Below are 13,896 nucleotides of genomic sequence, written 5' to 3'. Positions count from 1 at the left end.
AAACCTCATTTTCGGGGGAAATTCTGGACTCGTTCGCAGCGGGATCTAAGTAATGATATGTGATTGTTTCAAGTTTAAAGAATAATATGAGGATCGCTCAAGCAAGTTTTATAGCTCATGACAGCATAGAGCCTCATGATGAGTTTCTCATGAATGTGAAACTTAACTAGAAAGAGTTATTCTCAGACATGTAGACTCTAGGAAAGACATCACAGTTGGCGCTTCTAGAGTAGAAGTAGTTTTTAGTTGACTAGATTTGTTTTGGTACATATCTTCAGATGAAGCATTATATAGTATGACCAGTTTCTTCATTGCACATATGAAGTTTTCCCTATGACATGGTAGGCTCAGATATATGTTTTTAGTATATAAGACTTTCTTAACTTCATGACTGTTTTCACAGTTATCAGCTCAGACATGTAGAAGTGTTGTTGATTTTCAACATCTTAAGTTTCATAGTTATTTATGGAAGGGGTTGTTACACCTCTTTTGGTACTAGTTTTAGTCATGTCAAACGATGATCCTCGTTTTGCATCTAGTTTTTTTGAAGAGTCTCCAGTTAGTATTAGGTACTCAATTGGATTTTTGTACAATTTTTCACCCATAGACTGATGGTCAAATAGAACGTATGAACAAGATATTGGAAGATATGTTGTGCGCTTGTGCATTAGAGTTTTCAGGGAGTTGGGACTCTCACATGCATTTAATGGAATTTGCATATAATAATACCTATCAGATTGCCATTGGCACATTGCCATTTGAGGCCCTATATGGAAAGAGTTGCAAGTCTCCAGTATGCCGGGGTGAGGTTGGTGAGAGAAAGTTGTTAGGACCTTAATTGGTGTAGACCACAAATGAGGCAATACAGAAGATTAGAGCTCATATGTAACCAACTCAGAGCAGACAGAAAAGCTATGCCAATGTAAGACGTAAAGACCTGGAATTTGAGACTGGTGTGAAAGTGTTCTTAAAAGTGGCACCCATGAAAGGTATTCTGAGGTTTGACAGGAAGGGTAAGTTGAGTCCGAGATTCATTGGACCTTTCGAGGTCCTGGAACGAGTTGGCCCCGTAGCTTACTGTTTGGCATTGCCCCCAGTACTGTCTTCAGTTCATAATGTCTTCCATGTTTCGATGCTAAAGAAGTATGTAAAAAACCTGTCCCATGTAGCTGACTACGAGCCTTTACAGTTGAATAATAACTTCAGCTACGAGGAGAAGCCTATAGAGATCCTTGCCAGAGAGGTAAAAACATTGTGCCGCCGGGAAATTGCTTTTGTGAAAGTCCCATGGCAGAATCACCAGTTCAAAGAGGCTACCTGGGAGCGAGAGGATGAGATGAAGGCTTAGTACCCGGAGCTTTTTCAAGAATGAACTTTTGAGGACGAAAGTTCTTTAAGGAGGGAAGAATGTAATACCCCCGGAGTTTTTTATTTCAAGAATGAACTTTCGAGGACGGAAGTTCTTTGAGGAGGGAAGAATGTAACACCTCGCACATTTTTTAGTAATAATGTAATTTCAGTAACTTTATTATTTGGAATTTCAGTAATTGTTATTAGTTGGAGGGCATTTTTGGAATTTTGGACTTCAAGTGTAAGTGCGGGAATTTAATTGTTAGCGTGAAATTATTCAAATTGGAAATTAATGGAAGGAATTAATTTTCTTTTGAAATGGAAAGGAATTTAATAGTATAAAATGGAAAGGAATTAAATGTAATTATATTTATTTTCTTTTTTGTTATTATTATTATTGTTGTTGTTGTTGTTTTTTTTATAAAAAGTCAAACCCCACCCCCTTTTCTTCCTCACGTTCGTGAGCCCTCTGACGCCGCCCAAAGCCGCCGCGTCAGTTTCTTCTTCATGACCTCCGTCTACCACTGCTCAAGCATCGTTCGCTTTTGCCATCATTGGATCTACCGATTTGGGTAAGATTTCTACCGTTTGGATTTGTTTTCAGTTGATTCTTGAATACTCATTTACTTTTGACATCAATTGGTTGATACTCATTGTGTTTCAAGTTTGGATTCAAGTTTGTGAAGGTATTGAGGTGTTGTTCAGTGAAGCTGGAGTTTGTTTTAACGAGTTTTGGTAAGTTTTATGCTTTGAGGACCCTCTTGTGGATTAATTTTGGTTGTTGAGAAATTTTGGTAAAGTCATTTGGAAGTGATTTTTATTAGAAGCTACATATGGATAATTTATTTGAGACATTGGTAGTGAAATATGTATTTGATTCAAGTTTTAATCATGTAAGCCTAATTTCAAATTATGATTAGGGGGTTGATTCAAGAATTTCATTCAAGATGAAGAAGAGTTTGGTTTGCTAATTATTTGGGCTTAAAATTGGAGGTTTGGAAGGTGAATTCGAATTGGACCACACCTTAGGTAAGGTTATCCGGAAATATTTTGTAATATTTGGGTGTTTGAAATTTGGCCTTAACTATTAATTTTAAAGATTGGTTTATGTTTAGGCTTGATTAAGGATTCAAGAATTTCACAAAGATTCAATTGCTTTTTGGTTTGACCTAATATCAAGGTAAGTAATCTTACTACTGGAACTGCCCACAGGCCAGACATTAAATGTATGCTAGCATGATAAATGTTTGTTATGGCAGAATGTTAGCATGATAGACTGATAGTATAATATGATCAAAGTATGTTCTAGTATGAGATTTGAATTATTTATTTACGCATATAGACACTTGAATGCTAGTATGAGATGGTATGTACTTCCGTATGGTTGTATTTGATCTGATGATGTTGAGGTATACATGTATGTTGTAGAATCATGATGTTGAGGTTTATATGTATGTCATAAATTCGTACAGTGATGATTATGATGTTGAGACTGTGCAAATATCCTTACTGATTAGTTAGATGCCCATTAGATTTTGTGTTTCCTTCGGGATTCACCAGTTTGTGTCTTTTTCAGGATTCACCAGAGGTAGTGGGCATATTTAACTATAGTAGGATAGGACACAGTCTCTTTCTTGTTTCATGTGCATATGTGTCTCATAAGGACTAGAGCAGTTTATATGTTTCACCAGAGGTGGGTATCTAGAGGACGTAGATGCCCAGCCTGACCCCAGTAGGGGGTTACTTACTGAGTATTTTATACTCATTCTTTCTCATATTGTTGTTTCAGGTAAGGGTAGAGATGCACCAGCCATGGACAAGCGGAATTCGTGATCGAGCCACTGGGACTAGTTTTTACCCTTCCGCATCATGAGATTTAAAGTTATTTTCATGTTTCTCTTAATTTTTAGTTTTGATGTTTAAAACTTACTTTTAAAAATTATTTTTCAGACTTTTTTATTATCCTTTATGATTTATGGGTACCCTACTATTGATTTAGTATTTGAATTTAATGAAAGTCTTTTGAACTTACCTTATTTAATTAGCATTTATTTTGCCATAACCGAGTGTTGTTTTGAGTTCCATGCATGCATGTATTTAGTAACGACCTAACTTAAGTCCTAGAGGGTCGGGTCGTTACAAATGGATTAGTATTTTATAGAAAAAACTTTTACCCTTTGATTCCAATTTCAATTTCTTAAAAAAATGAAAAGATATAGAACTTGTGATAAAACCTTTAGGGACTGTTGGGGCACTGAGATGATATAGGATGTGCAGAGTTATGATGTATGGAGAGTTTTGATGTCTGGGGAGTTTTGATTAAATATAAACGATTGAGTATAATCGAGTATGTTCAAGCACTAAGATGATATACGATACACGAAAGGAAAATAACGGTGAGATACAAAACATGTGTCGAAAATTAGCCCACAAACAATTAAAATCGGTGAGATAGGATAATGGACCTCCAAACACTGAGATGATATAAGATGTGGGGATATACCATCTCATGTTGGGCCCCCAAACAGCCCCTTGGATTTCCCAAATACCCACGTCCAGTCGCTGCTCCCTCTTCAAAACCCTCTCTCTCAAACTCCCTCTCATCATTCCAGCCAAACATCCAATCGCCGCCTCTCTCCCCAGCCTGCTCTACCAGGATCCAGAGGTCGCGCTCCCTCCATTCGTGCTACAACATCCAGATCTCACCGCCTCCCTCTGTTCATGCTTCTACGATTGTGGTGTCATATCCGAGAAGATTGCCAGAGAATCTTTAATTCATCGCCTGAAGCTCTGCCTACATGATTGGGTTTTCGTACTGTTTTTCCACGACGATGTTTTGCAAAATAGAGCTCAAGGTTCCTTACTTAGATCTCGGTCACCGTGGTTTGGTTTGTTCAGTAAGACCATTTTGGTTCTTCGATTTTTAAATATATATTGTGATATATATATATATATATTCAATTATATATTTATATTTCCTGTTTCATATATACTCATATATATTGAACATTAAGTTCATACATGGTTTATATACTTTTGTAGATATGCTTTGTTTATTTGAAAATAATGTCAATTTCTATTAGAGAGATCATATTAAATTTTGATCTATTGGGATTTCTGGCTACTTAAATAGAATTTATGATACACACCATCATATTAATGATTCATGAATATACTATTATTTATGTGGAATGTTGACATCGATAGCTACTTAGAAATGCATATATATCAGAATACTTGGTGTATACAGGTCAAATAAACAATGAAATATATTGACATACATATCAAAACATCAAGGAATATATTATCAGAATACCTAGGATATATACATAAAATAAAAAACGGAATATATTACATAATATATACATAATATTTGTTAGAATATTTCCAAATAAACAATGAAATATTTAATATAATATAAAAATTAATTGAGAGTTTTTTTTTTTAATATTTAGATTTTATGTATTGTGATACATACAAAATTTTGATTTATTGGGATTTCTGATTACTTAAATGAATATATATAATATGCGATTCATATATCGTGGTATATTTCATATATTATATTATATTGTGATTTATGTAATAAAAGGGAAAATGTCAATAAATAAATGCATTTTCTCATTTGAAAATGTGAAAAAATCATATTAAATGCATTTTTTCTCTCTATGATAATTGCAGTTTCTCTCTCCATCATTATGAAAACTTCGTAAATAGGAAAAAATATATATAAATTGGAAGAAAAATAATAAAAAAAATGGAAAATTTATCCAAAAAATAATACTAAAAGTCTTTTTTGAAAAAAATCAAATTTAAAGATATTTTTTAGATATATGGTCTAAAGAAGACGTTTTACGTAAAAATCTAAATATTTTAGAGACTCATTTTGAAGAGTATCAGAGAGCCATCTCATTTGGGATGGGCCTAGCAATTGTTGCTCTTTGTTTGATTTTCAAAGCTTTAAAATCAAATACAAAAACATAAAACAAACATGAGAAACTTTGTAGTTTATGAAATCTAACCTCAATTTTTTGAAACAATTAAAAAAAATTTGGAAAAAGAAATTGAATGAATTATCAAACAAGTCTATTTTTCAAAAAAATAAGAAATCATAACAATAAATAGAAAATAAGATCGTTATCAAATGAGTCTTAAATAACTTAATGTGAAATTTTATTTCACTTCATTTAAAATATTTAAAAAAATATCATGAGAAATTAACCATTTAAAGGATGATCGATAAGAAATTTACAATGTTATCGTCAGTAGTCTCACAATAATCTAGGTAGCTTATTAAAAAAAGGAAATCAAGGCCTAGTAAAAATAAGGTACAACTAATTTTTAGCCATAAACATGAATGACATATCTATAAATGTAGCCAAGCCACATATACTCTTGAGATTCTTGGCTATTACATCTACTCAAAAGTAATTCTCCCTCAACTAACCATACAAGATTTCATGACAAAATAGCGGATAATTAACTATTTAATTGAAAGTTGTTCTTCAAAAATCATTTTATTGGTTTTTATAAAATAAAATTAAACGAAAATCTGAATTTCGCAAATTTGTCATGTAAAATTTTCACTCTAATCTTTGCAAAATTAAATGGAGAATTTTCATGGATGGAAAAATTCCATAGACGTATGAAATAGGTCATCCTAACATTTCTCATTTCAATCCTCCATGTCAATTATCATTAAATTAAGCTGAATTTGACAATACAACCATTAATCATTATGATGGAAAAGTTTCTTAGTTCTTACACTTAACCTCTAAGGACAGTGGAGAGTTTTATTTATTTATTTATTTATTATTATTATTATTATTATTATTATTTATTTTTGAAAAGTCAGAAGAAAGTTATCTTTAACAGCATTCCATAATTATTAATGTTAAATCAAGTCCACCGACCAAGCCAATCTCATCTAAAGTTTATTTAAGTGCTGTTTTAATAAGACATTAAAAAATATATATTTTTTGTAAGTGACTATAAATTTACATCAGAAAGTTAAAAGCTACCTTTTGAATTAAAATTGGTTGGACGAATATATAATTTATAAATAAAATTTTAAAAAAGCATCTAAATTAAGTTTTAAAAAAAACATTAAAAAAATAAATTTGAATACACGGTAATTATTTTAAAATATTGATAGATATACACTTCCTAAGGATCCACAAAATTAAACAATATCTAAAATCAAAATTTCAAAACTACCGTAAATGTTGGAATTAGAATCAACCTAAAAAAATATGAAATTGAAGGAATATTAAATTGAAAACCAATTGAAAATTATACGAAATATAAAGAAAAAGAAAACTTTGGTTTGAAAGCGAAAAGTTGTCCCTATTCAATCAAATAGAATGTCTAGGAAGAGACAAATTTAATGAACAAGCATTTATTGAGGACTTCGAAGACACGAAAGTGAAACAATAATATTAATAATACAGATTTTTCTACCATCTATGAATAAGAAAAATATGAAAAACTTTCTAAGATTATAAGATACGAAAATGTTTCAAATTACACTTAGTTAAACTGTCTTCACACACCATAATCCCAAATCGATAAATCAAACCGACATCTCAAACTCTTTCATATTCTCCTCCATTCCCTTCCCAACAAAGAAAAGAAAACATAAACGCTTCTTCTCCTACAAATACACATGTTGTTTGTACATTAATAGGTATGCTACTTGTTTTTACCTTGCATAGACAATATATTTGCAAGCTTCAAACCCTCTAAAATAATTGGTATAAACTGAAGGTTTTGATAGTTATTTTTCTTCCTAAGGTCGTACCCACTTAGATTGGCCGTCTCGACTGTCCAACTCGATTGAGTTCATCATATTCCGTTATAGTTTAGCCTCGTTGACGAACCCACTATTGTCTAGATTACTGAGTTTGTATCGTGGCTGTGTTGTAGTTAGGCATTCCTATTCTAATTGTTACCATAGAGTGTAGTTAAGATATTGTCACATTGAACAAAATTGATATAAACTAAAAAGCATCCTTTGTCTTTGGTAAATATAATTAAGTTACATTTATTCGATGTATACTATGCAAGTTGCAACTTCTCCCATACTTAGTGTTCAAAATTGAAGTCAAGTGGCACATGGAAAGAAATTAAAATTAAACTCATGGTATTGATTATCTTCATCCCACCTACCACGTTGTAGAATACTCTAATAAGTTGCACAATGAATATCATGTTCACAAAACCATCAGAGAATATAACAATTGCCCCATTGTTTTTTCCATGGAGAAAGAGACCTAAAGTCATATGAGAACCCACGTGATGGAGGAGCCTCTCACAATCACTACACCACATTCTTTTTCCTAGCTTGGGTTCATTTTTCTAATATTTTAGATCACCTTTACCTCGAGAGGAACATATAAAATAAATCAATAGTAATTAATAAGTGAAACCTTATTTGATGTTTAGTAATTTTTTATTTGTGTTCCATACCTATATTGACATCTTGATATTCAATCTACTCATGTCTAGAAATTCTGTATATATCATAATCGTTATTGTTATTGTTATCATTGTTACTATTTTTACACGAAAGTTATGAATTTATCACATTTACTTTTACCGTAACCATTTGACCTTAAACGATAATAGCAAACATGACAGGTTCATAATTACAAATAAACGTGTTCAAAAGACATCCAATTACGTTTGTGATTGTGGACCATTATGATTGATTTGTGAATGAAATATCATTACAATTATACCAATTTTCATTACGGATTGATAAACGTAAACAGATTCAATTCAGTTTCGAACCCAACTCATACTTATAATATTTCCAAAGTGCTTAAACTCACTTATTTTGAGAATCAACTACTACCCCATTATATATAAATATCAACCTACCTATTATTTTTCGATTCCATAAAGTTTTCTACTCTTACTCCTCAAAATTCAGTACAAAATTGGTGCTCTAAAACTTCCACTTGAAAAATAGAATCCTGTAATTTTGATCTCTACTCAACATGTCACACTTCTATATAAAATTTATGGCCATCCAACATGTGCATTAAATAGCTAACGTGTAATTGCTATTTAACTTATTACACACGTATGAGTTAATTATAATATTTGTTTCTTTGGATGTGGCGATGACAGTCCCAAAAACCACGTACCATCATCATTAGCATCTCAAAGCTCAAACCCACTTAAAGAAGCTGAGTAAACCTCACATCAAGTCGATCAAGGTTAAAAAAACTGCTCAATTCTTCAAAAAAGAAAAAGAAAATCCTTATTTTGTTACTATTGAATTATGAATAAAGCAACTGAAAATGAAGGGGAAGAAAGCATCTAGATGAAGATATAGTTTATTGTTTGCATACGGTTCATCTACTAGCTTTTGATCATCGTCTTCTCAAAAAGGATATATTTGGCAAGATTGAAGGAAAAAGAAAAAAAAAAAAGTCACCTGCGTCCAAATTAATTTTTTAAAAATTAGCAAAAAAATGCAACGTCAATGCCATATCATTGAACTATTTTCCAAACTCGGGGACTAATTCATAGACCAACTCTAAACCCTCTTTTTTTTTCCCCCTCTTTTAAAGATATTTCAACTTGTCCATGATGTTTGGCCATTTGTAAAAGAAACATGTTCCAAGATTCCACTACAGACTATCAAAATGACAAGACCACCTTTAACTGCACCTTTAGACAAATACCCGTAATCGGTTAAATTGCAAATTATGTCCCTAGTTTGGAGAAGGTTAGAAATTAGAATTTAGTCCCTATGATTCATAATTAGAATTGTGACTATTTATGAAATCTGATCAAACCATAAAGGTATAGTTCTAACTTTTAAAACCATATCGATTAAATTCTAGCTTTTTCCAAACTATCACTACAAGAAATAAAGAATACGATAGCTAACCAAAAAAAGTTATAAAAGACCTTTTATAGTCTTTTTCGAAGGACCTAATAGTCCATGTTATTAAAAGTCTAAGACTTTTTATAGTGTTTTTGAAGAGCTATATTCGATGCTATTGTAAAGTATGAAGATGTAATTTATATACGATGCTATAAAAACATTTGATAGCGTTTTTTTTTATTAAAGCTATAATAGGTTTGTATAGCTAAAATAATGTGTTATCTTTAACATATAATAGCCTTTTTCCAACGCTATATTTATAGCTGTAATTGTATGCTATAGTAATATTATTTAATCATTTCCAATTATTATAATTATTATAATAAACTTTTAATAGCATTCCGTTGTTGCTATATAAATCTTTCTATAGCTTTAATTCACGGCTATAAAAGAGGTAACTTTTTTTTTCAAAAATAATTTTTTAATTAATTATATTTTGATAAATGTTAGCTCAAGTACTCAATTTTAGTTAAAATATACACACATAATATACTTCATATCATAATAAATACTAATAACTTCCATTCATAATCTACTGACATTACAAAATAAAATATTCAATAATTTCCTAGAATAAAGTTGTGTCTAAATGATACACAAGCTAGATAAAGTATTTAGTAACTACACCAACAACATAAGTTAGCCCTCAAAATACAAAGTGTTCAAAATTTACCATGTGTACAAAATTCACCAAGTGTTCAAAAATACGTAGCTGAGCTGTCTTATCGTTGGTTTTCTTTTCCTCTGGTAAGGCATCATGTCATTCATCTACATAAATTTATAAAATCTATATCAATGTATGATTTTGTATACACCAACAATAGTGAATATTAAATAAATATAATAAATCTTTTAATAAGTAGATAAATAAGCTTAGAAAATAATATACCAATAATCAATTTATCAGATGGCATGCAACTGTACTGTCCAAAGCTTCTTCAATACATGTCATCTCAAATGTAGGCCTCCACAAATATGCGTCAGGTTTCTTTGATACATCAACCCATACTCTAACTGCATGTGGACCAATAGGTGTGATGAACAAGAGTAGCTGGATCATTAGAAGACTATCGTCCTTCTGCAATAATCTCTCCTCAGCCATACTAATCTAATAACTTGTAGTTAATTTGAATATTTTTATTGACACTCTATGAAAAGGAAAATATGAGATATTAGAATAAAATAATAATGAAATCAAGAATAATTCTCATCACATTACAAATAAATTTACCGATGGAGATGATATTAGAAAAGTTGAAGGAATATTTGTTGCCTTAGGTACACTTACAGTAGCATTTGAAAGTTCCTCACTTGGTTCAACCTATGATAATTTCATATGAAACAAAAAAGTTAACTAATTATAAGAAAAAAAATGAATGTAAGTGATTTAAAGAAAAAAAGATTACCTGTTTCTTTATAAAACATGACATAATTGCTTTCATTTCTATTATTTCATCTTTCATTGCTTTCATTTCTATCATTTATTCCTTCATCTTCAAATATTCTTTTTCAAGAACTTTGTACTTGTTATCTAATAGGATCCCAATTATGTGGCATATCAAGAAAGAAAGAATAGAGGAGAGGTGGTTGAATCGGTTAAGAATGTCTTCCAATTCCATTGGGAGAAATTGGGGTTTAAAAGAAGAAGGAAATAGAAGGAGAAGTAGCAAAGTCTGAATATCAAAAGTGAGGAGGGAGAGCTCTCGAGAGTGGGAGTTCGAGAAACGTTGTCATGGAGAAGCCATCGTAGTGTGCCGCTCATCGTCTACTTCTACTAGACGATTATATAGTAAAGCTCAGCGATCGTGTAGCAATTGGTAGGCGATCGTATGCAAAAGATAGGTGATCGTATAGATATTGGTAAGCGATCGTGTAGGAGTTTGTGAGCGACCGGGGAGGATTTAGTAAGCGATCGTTTAGCAAGACTGAGTGATCGTGCAATAGATTGTAAAGATCGTTTATCGTTGAGTAAATGATCGAGTATCATCTGTAAGCGATCGATTAGTATTGTTTGACTCTTATTGTTTAATAAAGAAGTTGTTCATCGTTTAGTTCTTTTTTTCGAAAGATTGTATCAAAACGTTTCAATAGTAAAGATTTCAAGAATCAGTATCCTAACAAATTGATATCAGAGCAAACACCTGGGCAAGCATGGTTCAGAAAGATTTCGAAAAAAAAACTGGAATTACTAGAACAAAAAACCTTTGAATTTAAAGTCGAAATATAGAAAGTGTTAACCATAGAGGAGAAGTTGGCGTCGGTAGCGAAGATCATTGAAAAATTGGAATTGCAGGTAGAGAAACATAAAAAAAAATGTTCGTTTCTTATGTTATGAAAATGGTCAAAGAAAAGGCAAAGGTGACGGAAGAGGCAGAAGGATCGAATGCCAAAAAAATGTGCGGAACAAATGGTTTGGTGAAGGCACCCGGTGAAGAAGCAAACGGCTACCGGAGTGAATTCAAGAAAGTGGAAATGTCGATGTTTAGCGGAAGAAATCTAGACGCGTGGCTATACAAAGAAGATCGCTATTTTCAAGTTCACAAGTTGAGTGAATTTGAGAAGATGACGGTGGCAGTTGAGAATTTTGACGACATCGTGTTAAACTGGTACCTGTCGGAAGTAGACAGAGAGTCGTTTGAAGATTGGCAAGTCTTGAAGAAAAGGATGAAGGCCCGATTCCAATCTTTAAGAGAGGGATCAGTCGATAGAAGATTTTTAGCTATTAAACAGGAAACGTTTGCGGAAGCATACCGATTTGTGGAGTATGTTCATTTCTTACAATTGAGACACCCTTTAAATGCTGGCATTGAAGTTGATACATGTTAGAAAGAAATGATTAAACTGTACAGGGTGCCGAAGTCCATTGTTACGGACCAAGACAATGAGTTTGTGAATCATTTTTGGCAAGAGTTGTGCCGACTGTCAGGTACCAAATTCCATCACAGCTCAGTTTCTCAACCTCAATCGGATAGTCAGAAGAGGAGGTGAATCGCAGCCTGGAAATGAATTAGAGGTGCTACAGTGGTGAGCGGCCGATAAAATGGATGAACTGGTGGCATTGAGCGAACTATTGGAGTAACATTACATATAATGCTCCTACTAGCTTGGCCCCTTTTCAGATTGTGTATGGTCAACAACCTCCATTATCGATTTACTATGGGAAGGAGTGTACGACCGAAGCAACTTTGAGCCAACAAATGCGAGATAGAGATGCTGCATTGCGTGAGCTGAAGGAGCATTTGAGGCTGGCTCAAGAGAAAATGAAGGAGTTTGTTGGCAAGCAGCGATATGATGTTGGAGTTTCGCAAAAGCATATGTGAAATTATATCCCAAGTATTATGGAGCACATCAGGCAGTGGATAGAGTCAGATTAGTATCTTACAAGTTAATCCTTCAGACAACAATGTCGATACACCCAGTGTTTCATGTGACGCAGCTAAAGAAATGGGGTGGACAACAAGAGCTTTACCTTGAAGACAAGGTAAAAGTGGAGGGCGGAGGTAATGATAAGATCCCAATTATGTGGCAATATCTAGGAAGAAAGAATAAAGGAAAGGTGGTTGAATCGGTTAAGAATGTCTTCTAATTCCATTGGGAGAATTGGAAGTTTAAAAGAAGAAGGAAACAGAAAGAGAAGTAGCAAAGTCTGAATATCAGAAGTGAGGAAGGAGAGCTCTCGAAAGTGAGAGTTTGGGAGACGCTATCATGGAGAAGCCATCATAGTGTACCGCTCATCGTCTACTTCGACTAGGCGATCATGTAGTAAAGCTCAACAATCGTATAGCAATTGATAGGCAATCGTATAGGAAAAGGTAGGCAATCGTATAGATACTAGTAAGCGATTGTGTAATAGTAATTGGTAAGCGATTGTGTAAGAGTTTATGAGCGATCGCGGAGGATTTAGTAAGCAATCGTTTAGCAAGACTGAGTGATCGTGCAATAAATTGTAAACGATCGTTTACATTGGGTAAACGATCGAGTATCATCTGTAAACGATCGATTAGTATCGTTTGACTCTTATCGTTTAATAAAAAAGTTGTTTATCGTTTAGTTATTTTTCCGAAAGATTGTATCAACACGTTTCGATAGTAAAGATTTCAAGAATCAGTATCCTAACATTATCTTGTTGAGACAAGAGAGATAATTTTGTATGAGTCACATCAAACCCAAATCCTCTTACATGACCACGGTCAGGGCTAAGAACTTTACTTAAAGCATCATCAACCACGTTAGTTGTTGAAGTTGTCGTCTCATACTCAATTTTTTTCAATGCGCTCCTAGCAACAAGTATATGTGAAATTATATAAAACAAATCCCACATTTTCATCTATCCTTTAACAAAAAAGTCAATGCTCTTAAACTTTTTCAACCCCCTCCCTCCTCCTCCAAAACATAGTACACTTCAATCAAGTCATTCTTCAAGAGAAAAAGTTCATAAACTCCATAAGCTAATTATACCAACTAAGTATATTCTTAACAATCTTTTAAGAAAAAGAACATAGTAATGTTTAAAGATATCACTTTCAAACAAATTTCACATACTCTATAAGCATAATATCCCAACAAAGTCAATGCTCATAAACTTTTTCAAACTTTATAATCATTCTTCAATGCTCATACACTTCAATCAAATTATTCTTCAATAG

At 32.7% G+C, this 13,896-nt stretch overlaps 1 protein-coding gene and 1 long non-coding RNA gene across 2 annotated transcripts; one reads left to right on the top strand and one right to left on the bottom strand.

Moving 5' to 3' along the window:
- The first annotated feature begins 982 nt into the window (after positions 1–982).
- On the top strand, positions 983–1,348 carry LOC120088936. Its single transcript, XM_039046374.1, has one exon. The coding sequence runs from the start codon at positions 983–985 to the stop codon at positions 1,346–1,348; it is 366 nt and encodes a 121-aa protein (XP_038902302.1).
- Positions 1,349–9,749: 8,401 nt separating this feature from the next.
- Positions 9,750–12,239, bottom strand: LOC120089340. The gene is made up of 2 exons (XR_005485151.1): positions 10,140–12,239; positions 9,750–10,018 (listed from the first exon to the last, which is right to left on the bottom strand). It is a non-coding gene; the product is annotated as an uncharacterized LOC120089340 (long non-coding RNA).
- Positions 12,240–13,896: the final 1,657 nt, after the last annotated feature.

Source organism: Benincasa hispida, chromosome 10 (assembly GCF_009727055.1).
Source record: "Benincasa hispida cultivar B227 chromosome 10, ASM972705v1, whole genome shotgun sequence".
Taxonomy (NCBI): domain Eukaryota; kingdom Viridiplantae; phylum Streptophyta; class Magnoliopsida; order Cucurbitales; family Cucurbitaceae; genus Benincasa; species Benincasa hispida.
This window is presented reverse-complemented; position numbering and strand designations above follow the sequence as displayed.

Bases quoted from the DNA above. Each gene is read 5' to 3' on its own strand.
- LOC120088936 (XM_039046374.1), top strand. From the start codon at position 983: ATGAAAGGTATTCTGAGGTTTGACAGGAAGGGTAAGTTGAGTCCGAGA.